The sequence below is a fragment of the Poecilia reticulata genome, chromosome 1, assembly GCF_904066995.2.
Source record: "Poecilia reticulata chromosome 1, P_reticulata-male-v2, whole genome shotgun sequence".
NCBI lineage: Eukaryota > Metazoa > Chordata > Actinopteri > Cyprinodontiformes > Poeciliidae > Poecilia > Poecilia reticulata.
Window position 1 is genome coordinate 19,545,791 of NC_088830.1, and position 27,541 is coordinate 19,573,331.

General features: G+C 35.8%; 1 protein-coding gene across 2 annotated transcripts in view; it reads right to left on the reverse strand.

Moving 5' to 3' along the window:
• ctnna2 (catenin (cadherin-associated protein), alpha 2) overlaps positions 1-27,541 on the reverse strand; it is a 322,747-nt gene that overhangs the window by 92,403 nt on the left and 202,803 nt on the right. For both annotated transcript variants that reach the window (XM_008413693.3, XM_008413702.3), the window contains exons 8-9: positions 18,425-18,505; positions 5,849-6,001 (exon numbers count right to left, since the gene is read on the reverse strand). In XM_008413693.3, the coding sequence (XP_008411915.1) occupies positions 5,849-6,001; positions 18,425-18,505 (234 nt within the window). The remainder of the gene's footprint in view (positions 1-5,848; positions 6,002-18,424; positions 18,506-27,541) is intronic.

A 27,541-nucleotide genomic window follows, 5' to 3' on the forward strand; every position in this document is an offset into this window, starting at 1 on the left:
CTCCAAATACTCACATAGAGTCAAGGTCAGAGAAAATTTTTAGCCTGACAGCGATGGAGCATAACGTCCTTTAGACGTCCAAGAATCTCTGGCACAAATGTATTATGGTTGCAGTGGCAATAAAAAAGAAGCCTTGGTAACTTTAAAAGATTAGACATTCATCCCATCCCCACTGCTGTGGGCAGCACTAATTTAATGATGAGCTCAGTTTCCAGTGGCAATGAAAGAGGCAGGTAAAATAATAAATGACAATTATTATCCTGTATAGGATGATGATGAACGAGAAAGGAAAGCTGTGACAAAATATATCAACTACATCAGGCACGTGCAGAGGGAGGGGCTGGGGGTGCTTGAGCACCTGCCCTTTTTGCTCCTTGACCCCAAGTGCCCCCATTTGGTCAATTTTTATTTTTTATTTTTTTGTATTATTATTTTCTAAGCCCTCTTCTGGCACATAACATGTACTAAAATTATTATTATTATTATTATTATTTTATTTTATTTTATTTTTTTTTTGTACAACATAATAAGCCCTCCGGTCACCTTGTTACCTTTGACCTTTTGCCTGTGACGCATGACGCAGTTGCCTCTCGCGCAGTGCGATAAGGCGGCTAACTGGAGCTCAACGTAGCGAACGTTCCAGATTACAGAACAGTTTTTGGTGAATAAAAAAAATGTTTTTGGTGAATAAAGTGAAGTAGACTTGCTACTTGTCAGATGACGGAAAACGTTGAACATATCGTTTCTGCTTCAGCTCGGAGTCGCGGTTTAAGCAGAGAGGTAATGAAATACAACAGACACTGACAGGCCTCTGCAGAGTATGCAGAGTATGCAGTTCATTTTTTTTTTCTCCCAATTATTCAATGGGGGAAAAAAACTAACCTAAGTAAAATAAAATTGTAATCAAAACTTTTGAAATTGTAATGATTTCTTTTTTAAAAAACAAATCGTTTTGTTTAAAAAAACTTTTTAAAATTAAATAAATTTTTGTCTTGTGAACTTAAAAAGTTATTTGTCAAACATAAACTTTTATTTTCATACATCAGAAATATTTTGTTGTGATTTTGGGCCCTGCCCACGACGTCATGTGAGAATCACAAGTAAAACTTTGAGTCAAACAAAAACTTAGAATATTAAGAAAAGATTTCTGACATGCACAAATAAGTTTGTTTTGCAAAAAAAATTACTTCATGAGACATATGTGTGATTTAAATGTTTAAAAAAGTTTTTTTGAAGCAAAACTCAGTAGGCTTTTCTCATGGTGACATGCATTAACAATTACATTTTTGCTTTTGTTTTTTTCTGTTTTTCTGCAGGTCCACGTTAAAGTTTGATGCAGCTCTGCTTTCCTGGATGGACCGTCTTCTTCTCCCCTGCAGCAAACAGGCAGCTCTTTTTTATAGATTACAGTACACTAAAAGGTTGCATTGTGCCCTTGTTTATATTTTAAATAGTGTAATTCTGTAAAGACCAAATATATCTGGTGGTCTAGCTCTGATTTACATATCTTGCTAAATTGTGGGTTTGAATATTGCAATACTATCCTATAACAAAATAAGACAGAAATTACTATTAAAATATCTTACATGTGCATAGTTGTATGCTCTGTATACTTCCCTTAGCTTTGATTGTATATCTCACAATTTTGTAATTTATCATTTTTTATTAAACTCTGAAAGCTGTGTGGCTTTGTTAATATTCTGTCCTAAAATACGGTTGGATGTGCCCTTTTTTTTTTTTTTTTTGAGTGATGGCACTTTGTTTTTTTTTTTTACTTATGTTAACTTCGTCGTAAAAATAGCCATGACAGCAAAATATCTGCATGGAATTCAATTAAAAAGTTAAGGATTTTTAAAAGTCTTTGTCACGTCACCAAAAAGACATCTTGTTGACAAGAAATAAAAAAAAACAAAACAATTGAACGTACTAATGAATTTTACATGAAAGATTCCTGGTGTATTCACTGACAACACATCACAGGTTGAGATGACAGCACAAATGTATGAAGTTAATATGCTTTTGAAACTAAACATATTGATTTTCCGACTGAATGTAAATGTTGATATTTGTAAACGGTGCCGCTCTTGAAAAAGAGAGTTTAGATCTCAACAAGGTTTTTTTATCTGGTAAAATACAGGTTATTATAATTATTGTTAATTGATCAACAACCACAAAGGTGTTAGCATCATCAGTAGGGTTAGGGAAGCTAATCAAATCTGATAGGAAGACTCTTGGAGCTATTTACATAGAAATACTGGAAGGGACTTTAAAAGAGTTGAGAGGTGAGTTCACCCTCACGAATCTGGGGCAGGGCTGAAAATTTTAATGTTCATATAAAAGATTCATACACAATCAGAATGAGCTTAAGCTACTTTACAAACAAGCTATTTTACAGCAATAAAAGTCTCTATCTGTCTATCCGTCTATGTAGTGAGTTAATTTTAACCTTCAAAGGTCGCAGTGTAAAGAATAAGAAAAAAAGAAAAATGTAAAAGCATTGCCAAGTGAGACGGGAGTAAACTGAAATCTAGCAGGTATGATGAAAGTCAACTCCTTGGTGTCATTGATTATGTCCCAACGTCAAGCTAATGACTCCCTGATATCAGAAAGATGACTGCAGACACATCGATTGGGATGTTAATTACTGTAATAAACTAAAAGACTGCGATGGTGTCTGCTATGATGACTATATCTATGACTGAACAAAAAATGATGACGGAATAATGATGACAGCGAAAGTGATATTGACAAACCCATGGCACAGCCTGAAGCATTTCATCAACTTAGCCTGCAAACATATATATAAAAATTATTCATGGTAACCTGATCAGTAGTTTACATGCTTATTCTGAGGCAGAGGAAATATTTTTTTTTGATTGTGTCTTATAATTTCCATTTCTGTATGTCTGTGATTTCTATTATGCTGAAATGATGACTGTAAATCATCAAAGTTTGAATACATTTGCATACCTGTTTTGAAGCTTTGACCTTTAATAGATAGGATGCCTGTAATTTGCCTTTGGCAGATATAAACATATACTTACGAGGAATATAAATTGCATTGTATACAACAGACCTTTAAATAAATAACTACACCAACTAATTCTTACAACCTTTTTACACCACATCTATCTGAAAATAAGATCACTCATTCAGCGTCAATTTATTTTTGTTTCGTCACTGAGTATTGTAACCATCTTAAATCTTTTTGATATGTTCAAGAGTCCAATTTTTTAATTGCTGACATAAATTACTGATCAAGATTAGTTACAATAAAATGCACCAAATCTGAATGTCTAAAAGTAAATATGATCTACAGGTCAGAGTTAATATCAGAACTTTACTGAGAAAAGATCCTACAATTAAAAAAACAAACAAACAAAAAAAACACATATATGTATGCTTAGCAGTCAGCTTTACTTGGAAAAATTCATATTACTCTGTTGGTAACTGTCATGTCTTTTCAATAATTTGTTATTGACTTATCCATTTTAACCCTAAAATCCTTTATTGAACTGCTTTATTGCTGAAATAAATCATAATCACTGTTTTTGACTCGGTTTAGTCTTGAAAAGGAATAAAAATGTACAAATGTCATGATAAAAACAACAAACAAAAAAAAACATACCTGTAACTAGAAAACCAGCATAATCCAAATACTTCCTATTTGAGGACTTCATCAGTAGATTTTGTTGTTAACCCATTTTAGTGTTAGAACTGTCCAATAATTAAAATGCCTTTAAAGATCAATTTTCCTCCTATTTCTTTTTTTTTTCTATATTCAGTTTCAAAGAAATCGCGTGGGATACTAAAACACAAATTATTTTCTTCAATCATTTTTCAGCCTGATATTATGCAACTGAAATAAAAAACTAATAAAATAATAAAAATAAATAACTAATAATAGTAATACTTTTTTATTATTAAAAAAAGTAAAAAAAGTAGTACATTTCACTACTGGTGCCAATGCACCACTAGTGGCCATCACTATATTCTCAAGGGGAAGGCATTTAGTTAGAAACAAAAAAATAAAGGATGTGGATTGGACTTTTTATAACAAATTTTACTTAAAACTGTTTGTGGTTGTTATGCAGTAGACAAGGGGATATTGCTGATGTAACTATTATTTTTTTGATTATGTGTTAAAAGAGTCTTAAAACTTTGAATGTTTAGTCAGAACACAGTTACACTTGTCATTGGGAATTGTCTTGATGCCACAACACATTACTGCCTTCATCAAATGTTTGTAGATGTTCAGCACAAAAATACTGAACTGACTGAAATGTAATGACTACATTTAACAAAGTATTACCTTTGCTCCCTGAATCGGTAGAAAACAACAGCACTGTAACTTGGCTTTAATTTAGGTTTTACCCTTACAGGCTTTTTATTGTGAGGCTTGCCATTAAGAAGTGTTCACTTCATTACACTAAATCAACTTCTTGGAAACACCAAAGAAAAATGTCCATCTTTTTGTACTTTATCAGAAAACAAAGTACCTCAAATGTCCATGGGCCAAAGAGAGCTTTAACATTGTGAAATTCAAAGAACCAACTCAGATCGTAGAAACAATCTCATCAGCAGACAGGCCATGATGACCAAAAGAGCAACTCATTACTCTCTTAGATGATGCCGCAAGAAGCAGGAATCCTGCCATTGTGTTAAAAAAGGTTGTAATAAAGATTTCAATTACCATTTTGCATTGTAGCATAACGTTAACATTAAAAATGAACAGAATCTGTAACCAAGTGGATGATAAAAATATGAATGGAAAAGGACTGCAGCATCGTTATCGGACCATTAGTGGCACCAATTAGTACTAATCCTGTGAAGCTATCTACCTTTTTACCCAGCAAGCAATCCTAATTATCATACTAGAAAGCTGGGTCACTAGTTTCTGAACAATACAGTAAAATCACCCTTCAGCGTCTTATTTTAGGTCACTCACCATCCTGATGAGTGACCTAAACTGCTTGGTAAGGACCAGAAGAATCGGAATGTTACAAAATGTTTATTATTTGGGTAAAATTATTTCTTTCAAAAAAATATAACTATCTTTCTGACCTGTATTCTGTTTATTGTCAGAGTGATATATATAAGAATTTTTAATCCTGATCAATGTGCCTGACGGGTATCTGCAGAGCCGCGTGGCAAGATTAGCAAACGTATCATCAACATAAGAAGATGACAGCAAGATGAGCTATATCTTTTCATTCAGGAGAAAATTCAGTTTTAATGAGTTCCCCAAAACAATAAATGCAACCTTTACGGAAGAATAATTTTCCATTGACTAATATTTATTCCATCCAAATGCAGGTCTATGGCATATTGATGTTTCATATAACAATATTGCAATGATAATAAATTTGTCATATTGTTTTTTTTTCCTATATTAAATTTAAAATGAAAACATATTACGTAATTTCTTTCTTTTTTTTGCTTGACTAAAAAAAGATGAAAGAATAATCCAACAAGCTGAATGAGACAAAAGCTGAACCAAAAAAATGTCTTGTGCCATTGTTGACATTCTGCTGAAAATACCTTACAAATTTCATATGAAAGCCTTTTATATTCCCTTCAGATACCAAAAGCGAGTTCATGAGCATAAAATTGTGTAAAGAATTTATTTTTGTACCATGTTTCCAAGGTGATTTTTGCAAAAGTGGAAATGCTATCTTTAAAACCTTATTGTGAGACAGTTCTATGAATCTCAACATTTAAAAAACAAACATGCATTTAAGTAACACATGTATGGTGAGCGGGTAAGACTGAATGTTTATACTGAGAAACACTTAACCAAGGTAAATGAAAAAGGGTTTTGTGTCAAAAAGTTTAATTCATAACTGACCTCCACCAACTTGTTGGCATGTTCACGGAACACCTGGGCGTACTCCTTGACCTCCTTCTCATTCCCACTCTTAGCCGCTTCGATGAGCACCAGAAGGGGAACATTGGTCTCCAGGAAAGAGTCTGAGATGTGGTCCATCACCGCTTTCCTCAGCTACAACAAAGAGACAGAAAAGGAAACAAGAGAGAAAAGTCCACATTAGTGCATTAAATTTGGATCAGGGGATGTCTTAATTACTGTTAAGAATTTGATGTAGTAATAATGGGTAGAATGGAGAAAGACGTAAAGGGCATTGCAGGAGAGAATTGTGTGTGTGTGAAAAAGGACAGTTGTCAAAAGGAAAAGATGTAAAATGCTTGTAAGGTGATACTTTTCCCATAAAGACTTTTATAGTGGCAGACATTGTGACTTACAATCTTTGTTTATTGAATAATTTTGAAACAAACTGGCCAGGGACTGCTTGGTTTATTAGATGGTAAATGATCCTTGGTCTCAGTAGGTGGGATATCTGATGAAATGCCACAATAGCAATGCAGAAACCACGACTGAAAAAGGGAGTTTTTCATACGAGACCACCTCAAACTAAGAAAATAATTCCTACAGATTTCACACCTTTATTTTCTGATTGCACTCTTCAGGAGCTTACTTATACATTGCTTTACTATAAATTGAAATGCTCCGATCTATAGTCTACTATTAATGCAAACGTTTGAAACCTAGTAATAATTCTAATGTGGATGCTACTTGCCATTGGTGCCCGTAGTTACACCAGTGTAGGCTCTTACTTCAGCTGCCTATTTTTTTAAGTGGTTTATTATTGGGTTATCTGATATTAAACAAAAGTAATTTGAAACAAACACAAATACAGTAGATGTGTCTCACATTCAGATTATATCGAAGCAACTAGTCTCCTCCTTCCTATCTGCTTTTTTTTTCTCTAGTTTTTAGAAGATTATATCAAGAAGGAACAGGTTTAATTAAAAAGAAGGTTAGCAGAGTTAATTGACTTTAAGGCTCCATTTTATATGCAGAAATTTCTGAGACCAGATTTTAAATTAAGAATTCAAGAAAGACAAAGAGCTCATATTTCATTTATATATATATATATTAACACAGACAGACACACACACAGACAACAATAAAGATGTCACATGCCAACTTTCAGTCACCTCTAAATCACAAGCATCCATTACAAGCTGAAGCTCAGTTGTCATCCCACACACATCAGTGGCAGAATCTGTGTTTACAGGGTCTGTGGGATTCAATCATAAATGCTATAAAACATATAGTGATAATGTGGAGAATAGCATTATTAATATCATACCAGATTTGTGCCCCTTCTAGATGACAATTCAGAAAACCGGTGGGATTTTCATTTTTTTTTTATATATTAAACTACTAAAAGCGGGGTTGATATGTTTACAAATACACTAAATCCACTGCTCAGCTTTTTAACATGAGCAACATGAACGGTGTTGCAGTTATAAGACGCTTTTCTGTGTGTGTTTTACATAAATACACACATACGCTCCTCCTTTGCTAATCCATTGTGCGACAAGTATAACCAATAAAAAGAGAGGATCCTACAAGTTCTTTAACATGCAAATATTGCAAGACACCATATGAATTGCCCTCTCACTGGGTTCAAAACTTGGAAAATCTGACATCAGAGTGTAAAGTGAACATATGACAGAGTAATGCCAGACTGAACATGCTCCCAAAACAAATGACACTCGTTATTTATGCAAACGGATGAAAACAGCAGAAGGATAAAACGAGACAGATGTGGGAAAAAGAAAAAAAAAAAACATGAAAGACAGCGCCATTGTTGTTGTTTCTAACACAGTTACTGTTTTCAGCAGGTGCAAAGAGAACCTCCACATAATTGTTTGTAATTATCTTCAGATATCTAAGCCACACATATTCACCACAAGCTGAGGTTTTAGAAATCTCAAGGCCAGAAATTGCTTATAAGAATCTCAGTTTTGTCATCTCTTTGCAAGTAGACAGGAGCTGCAAAAGTAACAGGACATTTCTGTTTTTGCAAACTCCTATGTCCTTTAAGATAATTGTAAGTATGCCATGTGTAGTCACGTGAAATGAGGGGTGGGATAAATGAGCCAATTTATCAGTTACCAGTGCACCACATGTTAATTCAAAACTGAATTTGCTAATATGTTCTATTAGCAGAACATGCTAACAGAAATACTTTGCCATCTTGAACTTTTTGAAAAATTAATTGTGGCCCACAGATTCGTAAAAAAAAAAAAAAGAACAGACTGCATTTTGCACGTTTGTTGCAAATGTCTACTTAGGTAGACATTGCAAGTACACATTAAAGAAATGATAAAATGACACCAGTCACTGCATGGTCATGAATACCCAAAAGTAAAACAGATTCTAATCAGGGATTTGAGTGGAGGGATGATACAGACAAGTGATTTCCCGAGTTGCAGTCTCTCCTGCAGCATCAGCATTCTAATGCCCACACACCACTCCCACAGAAATCCATCTTCAATATTTCAGATCTCACCTCCCTCAATACTCCCTCCCACTGTCTGTCCTCTAACACTCCCTCTGTATTTCACTAACACTTAAAGGAAATAGAACTGGAATTCCAATATATAGCACAGGCTCTGCTCATTCCAGGTTTGTGGGGAAGCTATTTGTCTCCATAGTCGAGCAGTGCCACAACAGCTCAAGCTTTTACAGTTGTGCCTTTTGTTTCGTAGAAACATTTTGACAGAGAAATTTTGCAGGTGACGGTAATAAAATATGGCATAATAAATCAAACAACAAACAGGAAAGTGCTTTTAAAATGCACCATTCATGTGCCATTAAATATAATGGCAAAGCTATTAACTCGGTCAAAACCTTGTAATATTTTAGTCTATAATTTACAAAAAACCCCTCCTTTTACACAGTCAAAATTTCAACTGTTCTGACAAGTGGATTTTCACAAAAGAGCCATAATCTCACAAAGAACATTTTAAAGTTTAATACATTTAAAAACTCTTTTCTACTTAGACCTTTCTGCCTAAATAAGCAACCCAGCTCTGTAATATCTCTTTGGGAGAAGAACATTCTTCTAGACAGACTTAAATGTGTCGCCAACTTCTGTGTAGGGTGTTTAATATAGCTAAATTTGTCAAAAGCATATGTCAACAATGGAGCCATTGACATTTATTTATGGTTTTGGTTCGGTGACCAAACAACAATATGTATCCGTATTGCAAAGCCTCGGTTCAGTTTCTATGCCTGTCTCTTATTAAACCTTTTTTTTCCCATGTCATGAATTATGTAATTTATTTCCATTATTTAGCTCTAAAATATCATGTAGGAATAATTAAAGCCAACTAAAACATCCTCTGCATTGCAAACATATTCAGGCTGATTGAACATTTTGAAATTATTTTCATTGCAACGACAAACCTAAAATGACATTTTGAATTTGCTCAGGACAGTAGAGAACAAGCAGCACCATAAAACCATGGAACAGCTGAAAGGTCAGAGAGAAAGTTGTGGGTGGTTTTACAACAAGGTTAGGTTATAAAAAAAGATCTGAAAAAAGTTACCAAACACTTAAATTTTACCTTTAGATGAAGAAAAAACATACGGCGCAACTGTAAATTGACAATGAAAGCATTAATCAAATAAAGCAAATAGAAGGTCCATGGTGGCTATGGTGGAGCTGCAGGGATCCGCAGCTGGGGCAGGAGACTGGACAAGTCATGCCCCCCATAAATCTGGCTTTCATGGGAGAAGAAAGTCATTGTTCAAAAACCAAATCAAGTCAAATTGCAAAAATATACGTGGGGTACAGTAATAAAATGGAGGAATAATCTTTTCAAAGGAAATCTAAATTGAACTTTTTGGGGTACGTGCAAAAGAGAATCTGTGAAGGAAAACTGCAGTTTTATTCAGCAGTGACAAGAAACCTGGTGGAGCAAATTATGCCACAATTCTGAAGGAAGATTAGTTGAAGGCTCCAAAAGACTTCTAGCTGGACAACGACACTCAACCTTCAGCCACGCTTACAATTCTTGTTTTTAGATAAAAGCATTCTTATGGTTTAAAATGACCTATTCAATGTTCAAACAGTTCTTTACTCAACTCAGAGACTGTGGTAAGACTATATGTGTAAGACACAAATATTTTCAATCTAATCTGACTGAGTCTGAACTACAGACATACCCCAATACACAAAAGTACTGACTCTGGGAGAATAGACTGTAAATGTATTTTGATTTTTTGTGTGTGTGTTTGTCTATCACATACTAGTAAATTCCCCTATAGTGAAGTTTGTGGTTGTGTCATTACAAAATATAAAAAAAATTAAAAGGTTATCAACACTTTTGCAAGACAATGTATGGATATCACTGCGATGAAATTTGTAAATATTGATCTTTCTGATAGATGTGGAAGTGTATTGCAAGTTCAGCGAAGCTGGAGATGTATTTTGAGGGCCCTGTGGTAGCATGTCAGCAAACAAATTATCTGGAAAAGAAGTGTAGATCCAATCTGCTTTCTGCAATGTTCTGTCATCATTAATTAATATGGAACGTCTGTCTGTAATTTAGGTTGTGTCTGATGATCAACTGGCCTACCCTTAATGACCACAAACGTAAGCAAACGTGTATGCTTGAACTTATCATTGCTGTCTGCAACATTAATATTCATGTTCTGAGAACATACTCATGAGTTTCTCATGACTTCATTTGAAATCATGAAATCATATTTATGTTTATTAAACATTTATTTAATAAACATAAATAAATGTTTATTATTAAACATTTAATAATAAATGTTTTAGTCCGCATCATATATATATATATATATATATATATATATATATATATATATATATATATATATATATATACACACACATTATAAACAAGTAACACTAAATAAATGTTTTAGTACCATTGCTAAAATTAGTACTATCAATATATGTACCATGAAAAAATTAAATAATGAAATAATGTCCCATCAGACAAACAATAACGTCTGGCTGCTTCTGAATTTTTCTAAAGAAAGTCTTATTTTAAACAAAACTTGATGGAGGGGAATATGTGCAGCTCACTGATACACAGGTCCTACATGTAATCTTCAAAGATAAGATTAGCATTCATTTTCCACATTTGGCTTTCATTGGGGGAATTGTTTGTATTTTGTAGGAACCTGCTCTCTCATGAAAGTGGAAGCCTGGAGGAGACTGTTGCCAACATCCACTATGATCAGCGTGACTCAAAAACAAAGAAATGCATTTGTGTTCAAAGGATTCTAAGAAATGTAGCCTGAATTATCATGAGTATACGCATGGATTCAGACATTACAGCATCTCGACTTGTTTGGAGTTTGGCAGAGCTCTTCCAAATGCAAAAAGAAAGGATCTGAGTTTGCAAGAAAACACCGTGGTGGATATTTTGATGTTTACTGTCGCACTTCAGCTTCTGTTAGGTTTCACTTGAGATTCAAAACACTTTGCGGTGGGTACTTTGGGGTCAGCTTGGGAAAGTTTCTTATTAAAATGTCAAGAGCAATCACAACATAAGTGGCTGGACTCATGGCTGAGGGGAAGCAGCCTGTGCAAATCAAAAATTAAGTAATAGCTCTCATATATGATATTTATCAAGAAGCAAAGGACAATGTGTGAAAGGAAAAAGGCAAAGGGAACGGCGGAAAGAGGAACTGAGTGACCATAAACAGAAAAAAAATACCTGGTAAAATTCATCCCAGCACCTTCATTTGAAGGAAGCATGAAAGTAAAGAGAACTCCAGCATTATTTCAATGTTTTTTCTAAAAATAATTTTTGAATATGGCGTGAAAAGTTTAAAAAAATTCAGTCTGTAGAAAAAGATTAACAGGCTGATATTCCTCACTAATGTGCAGCCAGATTTGAATGATTCTAAAAGTGAAAGATTTCAAAAGAATATATGCCTAAAGCAGAATATTTAGAATGATAAGTACATAAATTACCAGTTTCATGGTAAATTGGATGTTTGCTCTATAGAAGGTGTTTTTGAGTAGGGTTTCAAATGAGAAATGGTAGCAGTAAAATATTCAAATCATTTAGTCACAGAAATTGTAACTACACTAGCTTGTCTGTAGGACTGGACTACATGAGACCGATTTAGCTTGAGCTGTCATTTGGGACCCAATCACATAGCTATCACAATTTTTCCAGCTTCTTACATATCAGCTTTGAGCACAAAATATCTACTCCCTGTCTAATATACGCGACTCACTGACAGTCAGTGTTGTTTCACGTTTCAGTGGTCATAACGTCATGCCTAGTTGGCGTGTAAACACCGGTAGATACAAATAATGCAGTTGTAGGTGCGTTTAGAAAAAAAAAATGGGAACAAGTGATAATGATAGAAAGAACTGTGTGAGAAAAGAACAGCATTCTCAAGATTCATTCTCGTATTTTCTAAATGAGTTTAATGCCTTAATCAAAGCACCATGATTTCAAAAGATTAGGACTGTTTATTTAGCAAAAGAAATACACATCCAACAGAAAATAAGTTAACCTTGAGCAAAACTTTGTTGAAAGGAGGAGAAATGATTTCTACCACAAAGAAGTCTCTGACAGGACTGGGCTCTCAGAGCGAGTCTATCAGTGTGGTATCCTTTGAAAAAGAGCAAATAAATAATTTATGTCCTTGCAAAAATAATTTCGCTCCAAAAATGTAATCTACATAAAGGTGTGCTTAAATAGGAAAATATCAAGCCGTGTAACTTTGTTGCAGCACCAACCAATACTAAAATAGTTTATTAAAGGATCTGTTTTGGTTAAGTTTTTTGAAATTATCTTCTAAAGAAAGCGTAACATTTTTATTAGCTGCAAAACCGGTTTATTAAAAAAAGGACTGGAGAAAAAAAAAAGTGAAAGTGGGTAGATTTAGTCTGAATGAAACAGTTCCAGCTCAGAAGATTTGGGACAGCTGTTTCTCCTTAACAGCAAACCCTCAACAATTAAAAAACAGCTGCACTAATCAACAAACTAATGGCAGAAACCGAAATGATTCCAGGATCTTTAAGCAGAAAGAGAGGAAGTGACAGAGAGACTAAAATAACATATGGACCAGAATTTGTGAGGCAGTTACGCCATAGGGAATCCAGGAATCAGCCATCAGTCAGAACACAGCCCAAAGAGATCACTTGACAGATATATTCATTACAGACAAGATGACAGGGGGTACAACACATGGCTCATTTCAGAGAGCTTTGTTGGACTGGAGTTTGGATGAATACTAATTAAAGGCAAATAATAATAATATTGCCACAAATGCTGTACAACAGGGTCCTGCTATATATTTTCTTTCAGTTCCTCCTTGTATCCACATTTGGCTATCAAGTCCATAGTCAAGCCTTTTTTTTTTTTTTACTTGCATAAAATATGGCATCATCTTTCTGATAGCAATATTGTTGCTTGCAGGCATAATAAAACCCATCAATTTTCAATGCATGTATTTTTTTATGGGGTTGCAGAGGGCTGTCACTGAGTTAGAGCCGGGTAACATCATGTAGTCCATTACTGAGCTTACACAGAGAAACACAATGATGTGAGTGCACAATCACTCTTATAGTCAATTTGGAATAACTAATTAAACTGACATGCATATCTCTGGACTGTGATAGCAACTAAAGCACCTGGAGGAAACCAATGCATTCAAATAAGGGAAGCTATATACTGGGGTCTGACTAGGGTAATAACTAAGAATTTAGGATATATGTAGAAGTTCAATGTTTCATGATACATCATTAAAAAAATACAGTTAAAATAGTTTTTTGCCTCAAAGCTACTTGAGACAAAAAAAAAGATCACTTTATCGGGGAAGTTTTTCCATTTTTTGGTTGATTGCTTTTGGAGACAAAATTAAGAAATCCAGAGCTTTGCAGATATCTGATATTTAAATTCCTGTAGCCAAAATCTTATAATTTAAAGCGTATGTCCAAATGAGACCAGATCTTTGAATCTGTTTTGTAAAGCTACATTAAGACAGCTCAAAATCTTTAAAACAACTCAATGTCCATATCTTAGAAATACCTCCATTGGCTTACCATGTATTATTTAGGTAGTGTGTTCATTTAAGGCCATTGTCTTAAAAAAAATGCATTTATGTTTATCATATTCAGTAACATGTTTAAAAACATTATTGCCAATTTCTTTCTGTGTGGTTATTTTTTAGCCATTAATGACAGAGATAAATTTAGACAATTCTAGTGATATAAAACCATTTAGGCTTGTTATGTCCATAAATCAGCTGAGCTGTAAAAATGTCCTGAACCACTGCCAGTTTGGAATGCTAATTTTCAAGCTTCACTTGATGGGCTAATTAATGTGTTAAAGAATGCTAGGTTTACTCATTAGCTTGCTTTGACATTTAACATCTCTAATCTGTTACGACAGCTCACAGTCAATGCACAGTTGATGTTATGCTAAATTCTGATTGTTATTAAATGTGCTAATGGGGTTCTCTGAGGAGGAACACCCATTCTCTAAACAAGTAAAACATTTATAACAAATTATGACCTCAGATTTATTGAACTCAAGACCTTGTGGTGAAAAGAGACTATCACTGTTTTAGCAAATTTAGGAAATCTGATGAAAAGCAACTTGTAACTTCTACACCATCATCTTGAGGTTTTCAAATTTTCCTTAAAAACGGCAATAATGGTTGTAAATTATGCTTTGTAAGGATCATATGCTGCGGCTTAAACAACCTGGACAACATCAATATTGCTTTCATAAATAATGTCAAGATTATAATGCTGATATGCTTTGTGGACAATTAAGGGTGTATCCCCTTAATTGAGAGACAAGATGTTTAATTTAAGAGAAATGCATCAGTTAGTTGCCGACCAGATACCGACTGGATTGTTTCAAGGAAATTAAATGGGGGTGTATTCTTTGCCACCCATTGTCTGCCGCATTTATGTGTTACTCTTAAGCCCGTTCCTACTGCTATTAGGACACACATTATGCCATGGTTGTGAACCATTTAGATAAAAATCACCCTCAGAGTCGGATTTTATTTTCTGTGGTGTAATGGTTTTATTTTTCCTTATTTTTTGAAAACGTCTTATACAGTTTATTGTGTGTGTGTTTTTTTGTGTTTTTTTTTAGCAATTTAAAGCTAAAGGCAAGAAAGTACTGTATAAACGGAGGTGCACATTGACTGATTTTACTATTTACTGTCGCATGTAGAAAAAGAAGGAAATAAAATCAGATCTGATTAAATTTATCGGCTATGTTCTGGTTGCTTGATGTGGTTATAAATTCCAAGCTGCTGTCTGTGTAGACTTTGGTGTGACAAACTGTACAATTAGTTTAAAATAATTCTTTTTATAAAGGCTAATATAAAAATGTGACATTTTTAGTTCAATATTCTGTGGTTGATATTGGCCCGTGGGATAAACAAACATATTTTGATCAATTTCTTTGTAAAAAAAAACTCTGGAGGTTATTAAGCTACAACACAAAGCGGATAGGGGAAATTATTGCAAAGGTTTTACTCCAGATGTTTTGCCAACTTTCTTTCATCAAAATCAGACAGAGAAAGAGGAAGGAGGTTAAGGAAAGCTACAAGGCTCCTCTGACAGGATTCTGAACTCTTATAATTTTTTTATATTTCTGGTTAGCTTCCTATGTCTGTGTCTTTTCAATGAAAGCATGGCATAAACCTTTGTGTCAACTTTATCACTTTGAGGTGCAAGACTTAATTTACTGATTTAATGTAATATTGGTCCATTTTTGTGCGTGTGTGTTTGCGTGTCTGCGTGTCTGCGTGTGAGTGAGTGAGTGGGTGGGTGGGTTAGAACAGCATAAAAAATAGAGAGAACCATTCTCGAGAGTAGTGATTGTACTTTCACACTTCAGCTATCACTGCCTTCATACATTTTTAAATGCCTTCCTTTTCTTCAATTGCAATTGTCTTGTCAAAATCCTTTCCCCCCATTTCTGAAGGCAACACATGCTTTTATTTCTGAACGTTTTTTTTCTTCTAAAATACTAATCCATTTAATCAATCTTCCTATTTTATTACTTGGGAAATTTTAAATTGGTGTTGTAAGTGCTCCTAATGGAACAGGGACATTCATGGAGAATATTCATGTGCTGCCAGTACCAGATGTACAACTGGGTAGCAGAGGGTCACCTGCTGTTAAAAGACTGGTGAGGCATAAGGAGAGGGGACTTATGGAAATCACGTCAGAGGAAAGCTTTTGGTTTAGATGTGATCTTGTCTGATCTTCACATTTCATGGATGGACGTGGGTTGTTTTTTCTGTCACTTGGGCTGTGTTGTGCTTGTTGCACTTGAGAGAGCCTGTTGTGACCCTATGAAAATTTCAGTGGGTTACTCTGTTGAGGGGCACAGTCCAGCAGTCACCTACTATCATGTAACTCTACACAAGAGAACAACGAAAATGCCTTGAGGAGTTTTAGTTTTACTTTATTCCTTTCACAGTGTCTTCAAAAGCAAGTCACTAACTTTTCTCGATTTTGTCACGTTACAAAACTCCGTAATTATTTTGATTTTATTTGACACTTACAAAGTGCACAACTAGGAAGTGAAAGGATTTTATTTTCCTTTAAATAAAATCCAGTGCAACCAAATGTCTTCAGATTTGGTTGTAAACTCCTGTGTTTAATTTAATCTCTGCCTCAGAGGCACCCAAAACGCTGTCTGTATAGAAAAGTACTGCCCTAAATACCAAGAAATCACCATCCTAGTTTTATCAGCAGTGAAACTTGCTATTGGCAGCACCATGCTGTGCACACGCTGTTTTTCTGCTGTGACAATGGGAGGACATGAATAGATTAGGGGAGAAGAGCAGCATCACCCTTAACATAAAGGCATATACATGCGTTAGCATGTGGCAGTCAAAGTTCAGATCTATATCCACATGAAAATGTGTTACAAGCTATGGAAACTGATGTTCGCATTCACTTTCCAACCATTCTGACTAAACTTGAGCTAGCTTCCAAAGAAGACCAGGCAAAAATGTCAGTCTGTAGATGTGTGTTAGAAACACAACCCAAAAACTGCAAAAAAAGGAAAAAAAAGGTTAACCATGTGTGCTCTTCCTTCCACTTCACAGTTATATGCTAAATTGAGTTCTAGAAGAATGACAAAGTTTAAGGAATAGCAATGCTTTTGCCTGGTCCATTAAATGTCTTCCAGCATGTCTATTATTATTAACGCAAGAATGACAAGAGTGCCAAGCTGGAAGTCAAAGGAGTTTAGTTAAACACTTGAGTTTTACCTTTTGAATGAAAAAAATACAAGTGAAGCATGCTGAAATTAAAACAAAATCCCTATATATTTAAGAAATGTAAATATTGCCATTCATCCCTGTTCCCAGACATGATGGCGCAGCAACGTTTCCCACAAATGCAGAATGAAGGCATGATTGAGCAGTACCCTCGACAGCTTCTGAATTTGTCCCGGATAACAGACAGCTTAGGATTGTCTCGTGTGTGTACACATCAGCATGAAAGAGAAAACAACATGCCGTGTCTCCAGCGGTGTTGTCACAAGCCTTGCTTGGTCTTACCTGCTCCCATTTCACAAATGTTGCCTGTCAATTGGGCTTGTTTGCAACGCGATTTCTCCTCGCGCTGAGGAGATCATGGGACGTAAATTCTCAGAACAACTGCGCTCCTCCCCTCAGGATGTGCTGGTGTCTCTACACTGACTCACTAAACACAACACGAGTCTTGTTGACATAATTACAGTATCACAACTCAATGTAACGCCTGCATGTGCATTGTGAGCTTACCCTCTCATGTTAACTGAAAGCTTAAACACACCGCCCATTCTGTCAAGTCTACCCCTGAGTCAATAGAGCATCCTGTCAGAGTGAATACCGCCTGCCAGCCCATCAAACGGTCCCCTCCAAATACCCCAACAGCAAAGTCATTGCAGTTTTCCCACCTGGAAAGATTTCGCCGTCGTCAGAGTTCCAAAGAGACCAAGTCTTTTGGTGAGCAAATATAGGATGCCAAAGGTGTCACAATACAGTGACTAACCACGGCAATAAATATACATACATAAATAAATGTGATGATATAAATGAAATTGAAAATACGCATATAAATACATTTACAGCTGAATATTTAAATGCCACAATTGTTTTAAATATGCAGCTAAATAATATTTTCAGTAATATTCTAGTTTATTGAATAGGTTTAAATTACTTATTAATTAGATTGTGGCAATTTTTGGCCCTCCATATATGGAGAGTGGATCCTTCACATGAATAACCAGCAGCAGCAACAGCAAAAAAAAAAAAAACAACTTGTATCCAACCAGCCAGATAGAAGAACCAAATCAATCACCAAGCTTTGAAACTGAAATGCATCTCATATCAGTAAGTCAGCAGCAAAATTTTAATTATGCCAATGACATGCCACATAAAAATCATTTTATTAAGGTATCACATGTAGGTTTTGTTTGTGTACATGCAGAAAAGACAAACAATGTAAAAACAATTGTTTGATTGCTACTCTTGATGCTAATACAGAATGAAGGCAGACGTGATTTCAAGACATTATGAACTCACCTGTCGACGTAGGTCCCTGGTCTTTTTGGTCATTTTGTCAATGGCTGAGTTCAGCGGGTCCCCTTTTTCTTTTCTACCAGTCTGCAAAAGGAATACAAAACACCATGTTAATGCTCCGACAGTACATTCAGTATCAGATATTATTTTTTCAGGTGTATTTGGGGCTGTTTAGAGCAGATTTTGAACTTTAAAAATACATTTTTCTAAGAGACTGCGCTGACGTCTAATGTGTTTTGTAGACCAGGAAATTCTGACAGAACTGTTACCAATGTTACCTAGCAACTAGGCAATCTGGCAAGTATCAATTTAGTTGTCTCCAATTCCCCTTTGTGCTGCACTTCCTGTCAATGCCAACTCCTACTGATGGCTTTAGGATGGTGCAGACTACCACATGGTTCACCTGATACACACAGAGACGCAAGCTGCTTCTTTTCACTTGACAGTAGGGAGTTTTTGAGGGCGAGCAGCCCAGCTTCCACCATCCCTAGTTTCCCCTCCTCTGGCGATAACAAGCACAGGAACCGAAACAGTGGGAGTCACTGTTGGTTACTGGTAGGAGTTCCTATGACAGGATCTTTTTTGTGACTCACATAAAAATACTTCCAATCACGTTCGCTGCAAAGTCTGGCCAAAGAAGAGGCTTCACTTTCAGCTAATTACCCCGCTCAAGACTTAGCGTTTCTGCTCGGAAACCATGAAGAACGAAGCTTCACTTTTACTGTCTTACTCAGGATGACAGCTTAGCCTTGAGGTTAAAAAGACGGTGTCGGTATCTCATTGCAGACTATGCTAAATGCAAATCTTTCGAACAGAGGAGAAAGTATTTTTAGCCGGCGCAAATTGGTAAAAAATATTCAAAGAATTCTGAATGTACCGTCTACAATAGACTTTCACACCATCATAGCATAGATTAACACATTCGAATTACACTGCACTCCAAAGCTATTCAGAACTCTTAACCCTTGGTATATATATATATATATATATATACATTTTTAACTACAAATAAGAATCTGAAAAGGTGTGTTGCATTTTTGCAACACCCCTGCATGCATGATATAAAACATGAGAGAGCTGTACTGTTGCATGCCGAAATTATGATGATTTGTGAAAAATACATATTAAACTATTGCATGCACGTAGTTGCATTTTTCCAATGTGTTTTCCAGAAACATCTTGATTCGCTGCTAAACATTTTCTGCTTCATTTATCAAAAGAATACTACCACATTGATTCCTAAAAAAAAAAAAAAAAAAAAAGTCACAAGACAATGCGCAAGCATGACCTGCTATTCACATCTTGTTTTCTCCTTCACTCTTTTTGGACCAAATCTAATAAAGTTAATGAGGGGTCCCCATTACACTGGCGCAAGTGAGAGACTGGGACAGTAACAGAAATTGCTCTTTAAAGGTGAAGAATGATCTTTGTTTACTGCTCCGTTGGATAGCTCTCCCTCTAGTCCTCTCACTAAGCTGCTGTACCGAGTCTCATGCCACCACATTTCAAACTGAAAGTCTATAAATAATCACTCATGTTAATGGCTTTGTACTCTTATTTTGACAACTGACAAATGGAAAGCTGTGGCTCGTCTCTCTCATGAAGGTTCAATTCCTGCACATAGAGATATCAATACTGGGAAAAAAAAAAAAAAAAAGACGCAGCCAAATTCTTGACATAGCTGCAGTTTCTTTTATTAGCTACGAGCTATAAAAATGAAGCAGGTTGATCAACAGATTGTAATGTAAAGATCCTCGGTTGCCGCATTTTCAGCATACAAATGTATTTGCATTGTTGCCAGGCAACTATCTGACTCTTTTCAGCAGTTTACCGCAAAAGCAAGCAATCAAATTGCTCATCTGGTTTTGAAGAGAAAAGTACACCTGGTAACACCATTTCTCTTCATCCAAAGTCTGCCTCGCATGACGAAACACTGAGACACACTGACCACTCAGAGCATGAGTAAAAGAGCTATTTAGTCTCTATCGTGTTTAATGAGACGCCAAATGTGCTGACTTATCTCTCTGTTACTGCACTATTGTTCTGCCCTTTTGATAATTGAGTGGAACAGAATGCCTCGTATCCGTGTGTCACTGATAACTAAATGAGCTCACATCAAATGGACACGTCACGGTAAACTGTCCTCCAGCCCCCCTGAGGTTAAAACTGCTTCTTTTAATGTCTTGGTCACTATCAGCCTGTAAAAATAACAGCTCTCTCATTAGTTATGCATATCCCTGCCATCACAAACACATAGTAGCAAAGAGAGGACCACCACTGTGAACTCCAGACTACAAGCTGTTGACGGTGGAAATCTTCTCTCTCTGTGAGCACCTTCTTCTTTTTTTTTTTTTTATCTGCAGTAACTATGGTGGCACAAAATTAAGAGACATGCAATGTTTTTGAAGTTAACAGAAAACGGCTTCTGGTTCGCATGTTTCTCCTGTTTGACTTTGTAAATAACTTGTGGAACGTACAAATAGACATTTTACTCATTTTGAATTGTTCTCCGATCAGCAAGTGCATTGAAGAGCCAAGGGAATGCAAACGTATAAGGTCTGTAACGATGAAGAACTGATTTTTGAAAAAGATAAAGCCATAAAAAGGGATAAGTTTCCTGTTTCCTTATAATTTATTGCTAGATTGCCCTTGGCTATGGCTCATATAGCATTTTTATCCACATGGATTTTAAACATTACAGTCAGAATGAGTTATTTATCTTCCAGCTCACACTGTAGTTAGTCACTGCTTCTGCTAAATAGCAATGTCACAAAGCAGCCATTTGTTGTGGGGCAATGCAGCAAGCTGAAAGGAAGAAAACCGACATGCGTAGCTTGACCAATGTGCTTTGAGCTTCAGGGTCAAATTCAGCACCAAACCCCATCCAACTTCTAACAACCTCTTGTATTTCCAGGTTTTCTCACATATTTGCAAGTGTAATCTTGACATATCGGGGCAGGCTTTTAGCCAGTTGTTAAATGACATATGAGGAGGAAAGGGAAATGGAGGCAGAAATGTTACCTTGCATTATGTTACCTTCCACACTCGCACTAGCACACACACTTTGATGTTCGTATACAGACTAGCTTCACTATGCCAAAGTAGAAAAGTAGAGGACATAACATTAGTCATTGTGTTGCCTTAAGAGCCTAATGTGTCATTAAGGCTCTAGTGGGACAAACAGGATTACAGATGCTCTCAGCCCAAATTAATTGTAATAAAGGTAAATGGGGTGGGTGAGGGGGAGTGTTTAATGGAAGATTTCTGTGGAAAGTTCCTGAATTTTCAAAACGATGCAAAATACTTGGTTTGTTTATGTGGTAAACAAACCAAGTATTTTCATGTTTTCTTTTATTTATTCTAAAAATAAATAAATAAATCAATAAGTGGAATTCAAATTCTCCCTCTTATTTCCAAAACTCTGCTTTCATTTATTTCATTTGAGCTAAGAAGATTAAAACAGCATAGAGATTTCAGAGAGTGAGAGGATAAAACCCTGTACTTATTTTTAGCTCTCACGATGCAGTATTCATTTTTTTTTTACATTTTCTCTATCTCCAATCTTCGAAATAAGAATGATGTACTTTTCACAGTTAAAAAAGTAAATAAGATTATGTTTAGAAGTAACTATGTTTTCAGAGAACTATAATTACTTTTTTGAATTTACATTTCAACTACATTCATTGTACTTGAATGAAAAACAAAAAATAATATGAAAACCAAAAAAAAACCACCCCTTTAAACCGTCCATGCCTCAATCCACCATTAGAAATTTTGCATAAAAAGCTGTGCACTGCATAAATAACTGCGGGTAGTTGGAGTAAATATGGCTTACAGAAAAAAACTTATTTAATTTCTCTAAAAAAACAAAATATTATATAAAAGCAATAAAAATGACTTATTTATCAAGTAAATGTCACACTATGGCCATGTTGTGTCTTACACAATTGTAGGAAAGACCGCTAACTTCACAGTTGCTTAGCAGGATAGTAGGCTACAAAAGGTTAACACTAACAAAGCAGATGGTTCATAGAGTACTTATGTAAAACTAGGACTGGAAAGTTTAGTGGAAGGAAAAACAAGAGTGGGTTAATGAGGTCCATAAGCAACGGAGGTAACTGCAACCTTGAGAGGTGTGAAAAAGTCATTTCAGGAGTTTTGTTGTGATTCACAAGGACTTAGAATCATTTTTTAATCCTTTTTTTAAATAATAGACATATAAGGATCTTAATGTGATTGATTAATCTAAATATTTTGTTACGTTAATTACAGAAACAACTATTTCTGAATGATATGTAGGTCTTTTTAACCTGTCTATATGTCGAAACTTGTTTTATATTTAACATCTAATAAAAGCTTGATAACTTGGATGCTGGTTGATTCAATTCTTTTCCATGGAATATCACTGATTGTTTTTTTTTTCCCCCTTGTACGTATGTTGAAAAATGCCAGTTGGGTTTCCTGGTTAATAAAGCTTCCTGTGGTGCCTTACAGACAGTGTTTGCCAATTCTCCCTCATCTATTATTTTCCACCCCCATGCTGCGCTCTCATTCAATCTCTGTTGGGGGGGCAGAAAGACAGAATAGGTGGGCTAACAATAAGAATCTTGTGAAAGAAACAACTGAGTCTGTAGAAGTGGGGTTTCTTTTGTCCGCTCAGGAGAGGCCTGCTGGCTGGTGCGTACTGGTGAACCAACTGCACAATGATAGTGTCGATTCTCTGAGGTCCTCGCACAGTAAATGTTGTAATTTGCAGATAAGCTGCAGTGCAAACTACATTACCTCTCTGCATTTTTAACATTACATCTCATAAAGAAGAGATAAAAAGTGCATTTGGTCTGATATGTATCAAATGAAAAAAGTGAAGTGGGGTACTTGGTTGTATTGTAATCCATGTTCCACTTAACAGCCAAATTAAAAATGTCTTTAATTCATAATACTCAATATTTTTCATTCAGTTATTTGTTTTAAATTACTGGTATTAATTTCTGTATCCCATCAACTTCCTTGAAACCAATTCGCCAAGCCAAGACAAAATAAATAAATAAAAGGCAGGAACTAAGGCTGGCTTGATGGACAAATGTGACCTGGGTTTAGTAATTCATAGGCAATAACATGGCAAATAAAAGAAATGGGCAGATGAATCAGAGGGAACAAAATAGAAGTCAGGTGGTGCAGGAGGCACTGCGTCTCATTGTCTCTCAAGATCAATGTGTTAAATGATATCAATTCCGGCTCCATGTCAATTCAATTAGGCAGGAGTGAGAGGTACAATTACTGCCCAATGTGGTTACACTGTCTGTGGCAGGCTTAAAGGGGAAGGCAAGCTGATAACAAGAATGTGAGTGAGTGTTTTGTGTGTATGCGTGCTCCGGAGTGTGTGGCAATAACAGTGGTAGCATGTTGGTTGGGTTACCAGCTGATAATGGGTAGCCAGATCCTCATTAAGATAAGTTGTGCTCTTTCTGCTGTGTTGCCACAGATGGGCCAATTTGAGATGTTCTCATTAAGTGCAACTTAAAGAGGTGCAGCGGTGGCTATCAGGCACTGTGATTACAGGACGGCCGCAAAGAAAACAAACCATAATTTCTGCAGCAAGAAAGGACTTATCCAATCATTTGGTATGGATTACAATTTTGGTTTGATAGGTTTTAACATTATTCAACAGTAACACAGTAGACGGGAACAGAATAATCTAATTAGTATATTTGCTTCAAGACTGAAGCAAAAAAAGGATGCCTTCACAATATTCATTTTCCATGTATTTTGAATTGAACTAATGTAATTTGTAATTTATAGAGAACTACTTATCTTAATTTACTATCAACTGTGAATTATTATGATAAGGCATTGTTTTAATTTGGTATTCTATTTTGAAAGGTCTTTGCGTCACAAATTTTGTCAATAATTACCCCTCCGGGATAAATAGTTAGTAGCTTTTATTCAGTAGGAGGTAGACAGGAAAAAGGGAAGAGAAAGGATGTGAAAATATGGCCAGGGGCCTGGAAGCAAACCGGGGACAAAAGAGGATTGTAGCCCCTCATATGGTACGCCTGTTCCACGTTCCCCAGCTAGCTTTCGTAACACTACTTTACTGTGCTATGCAGTTTTTCATCCTAACTCCAGTCTCCAGTTATTAAATAATCTGTTGTTGCACAGCATCAAAAACTAAATGAAATACTAATAAACACAGTTTAAAAATAAGACAAAAAGTAATTTACTGTACATACACATATGTATAAATACATACATATGAATGTGTGTATGAATCAATAACGAAAATAAATAATAATTAATTCTGTTAATGAGAAAATAAGATTCCCATTATAAATTTTTTTTTTCATGGGAACATTTATTTACTTGGTGGAGTACTTATTAATCCAAGTAAAAGTGAAATTTTTTTTAAAGTCAGACTTGACAGAAACTCAATACAGCAAATACAATCAGTCACATTGTCAAGCAATCTTAGACGTAACCAAAAATCTTATCCAACATTTTCTTAAATGAATGTACTAATGAAAACAAATATCTTTCACACTCCTAATAAAATAAGCCTTTTGATAAATGAAAATAAATACGTAAGCTCACATATATATAGCATATATGGCTCCATATATGGCCAGCAGTGCCATATATGGAGCAAGCCCCCTCCATATATGCCTGTAGTATCAGTAGTAGAGTAATCTGAGCCTGGTGGTCTCTTGTCATTTAGACTTAATACAGCCTACAACAGCGATGTGTGATGAGAAACCAGAGTGCCTTCAGGCACAAGCCCTCTTATGTTTAATAGCTGAAGCTGTTTACTTACTCCTCTCATTACATTCGCTGGTGGTAAGACTCCAGGCCTGTCACTGGCTATCAGTATCTGGGGTCAAGTGGGCTACAGATGGTATTAAACCAAGACTTTGTTTGGTTAATATAGAATAAAGGAGCAACAGTCAGTATAAACCAATAGTAAGCAACTATGGACACTAATTAAACACAAAAGGTTTCAAAAAGCATGGATGTTTGTGTGATTCACAACATGAATCAAAGAAGGTTACCTTGAGAGTATAAAGAATTGAGACATGTTTCTACTAGACACATTTTCAAAAGTGAGCAAATAATGCAACAGTCAGATCTAAACAAGAAAATGAATTGCAAGTACAAAGAGAGAACTGAAACAAAGACAGGGTTAGGAACAAAAAAAAGACAAAAAAGAGAAAACAATAAAGTACCAAATGGGCCATCTGTTCGTCAATCCCCTCAGTGTGTCCTTTGTTTGACTGCCAGATGTTAGTAAAGCATATTCAAAGTGTATCTGAAGTCTGTAATTGATTTATCTGACATTAGGTTCTACAATATTCAGTTCATGCATTGTCCTTTCAGAAAGAATGAGCCGAGACACCATTAAGCTGATAGTTTATTATTAGTCAAAGTCAGTCCAGCTCAACTAAAATTGTTATCTCCCATTTTCTTTTTTTCCATCACAAACTGAGAATGTCCAGGAACCACCTGGGAGAAAGGAAAGTATCTTTGACATACCAACCAAGCAATTCCAAATGAAAAAGAAATACAGATGATGTGACTGAGAGATCTACCTGGCCAGTGTAGATATTGCATTCCTTATGTATAATGTACAATTGATAATGTCTAAAACTACTTAGCTTTTAAAAAATAACAGCTTCCTAAATGTTTAACAAATGCTGCATTATAAAGACGATGGAGGAGCACTACTCGGGTAATTGTACAGCTGTAGATTTACTGGTGATCTAATACTTGAAGCATCCTTAAAAGAAGAAAAGCAGCTCAAGCGGAATGAAAGGAGTTAAACACTAAGCGTGTTGGACTGTAAGCCAAGGCTTTAGGTGCATAGTTTCAGTAGAATTAGAGAAGAAGGTGAGGGGAAATGTCTGGTTATCAGACAGAGGAAGAGAGAGAGAGAGAGAAATAAAAAGGCCAAGTCCTGCAGCAGCAGTTTGGGGAGGTAGAGCAATTCTGCCTGCAGCCTCCCTGAACTGAATAATAAGTAGTAATTCTGGGGATGGGCTAAAGGAAGGGCACCAGGAGAGAAGAGAAGCAAGAAAGGGAGAGAGGCTGAGAATAGGTTACAGAGGGTGAGAAAATAAGAGAGCAGTGCGATATCTGTGAGAGCAGAGCTGTGGCGTAGAGAAAAAAATGGGAGTCAATGGGGTGAGAGGAAGGTTTGAGTATCATTGATGTACTTTTGTTTCACTGCAGTCGAAAAACTCGATTTATAACACACACACACACGTGCATGCGCACACACACACACGCACACACACACACACTTTCCTATACATGCATGCAGCTATGACAAGGCTGTCTGTGTGGACGTGAGATGGTTTTCAAAAAGACAGAGGCTTTCATGCTGGTCGAATACTCCAAAAAGTATAGAGCACCTGAAATGATGCTGCAGGCACAGAATCGATTCAAGGCCCTGTTTTCATATACTGACAATTTGTAGTCTTGAAAAAAAAATTTAACAAGTTTTAAATTAACAGAAACAAAACAGTTTTTTTTTACATGTGCAGAGTACAGAGATGTCGCATGCTCAACATGCATCTTCCAACTTTGATGGGTTACATGCATGACCGGCGTAGAGCCCATCTGTCTTCTGGTTAAGTTCATTGTAACACAACAGAGCCTATTATTACATACGGTGACGCGCACCTTGCAACGTATTAATAACTTCTGAATGTTTTCAAATTATGTCATGTTACAACCACAATAACCACAAGTAAAATGTATTTTATTAGGATCTTATGCAGCTCACTGTGGTCTGTCTGTCTATTCAGACAGAGTCGGACTCTAACATACTCTAGTGAATACTTTGACTCCAAAGCAGAGTTAAAACTCATATTCCCAATATATAAGCATTAAACAAATTAAACAAAAACATTCAAAAGAACCGAGAAAGCAACCAAATACACCATATTCCCAATTGTTGTGTATCATCTGTCCTTTTCTTTATGAATCCTAATTAGGATGAGTGAATGAAAATAACAGAGTGTCAGTTTGGAAGCTGCTGGAACAAAGAATGGTGGCACAACATTGTCTCCTTTGGTAAATGTCAAGGTTTTATTCAGCCCTTGCCCAAACTTGAAAACGACCTTATTA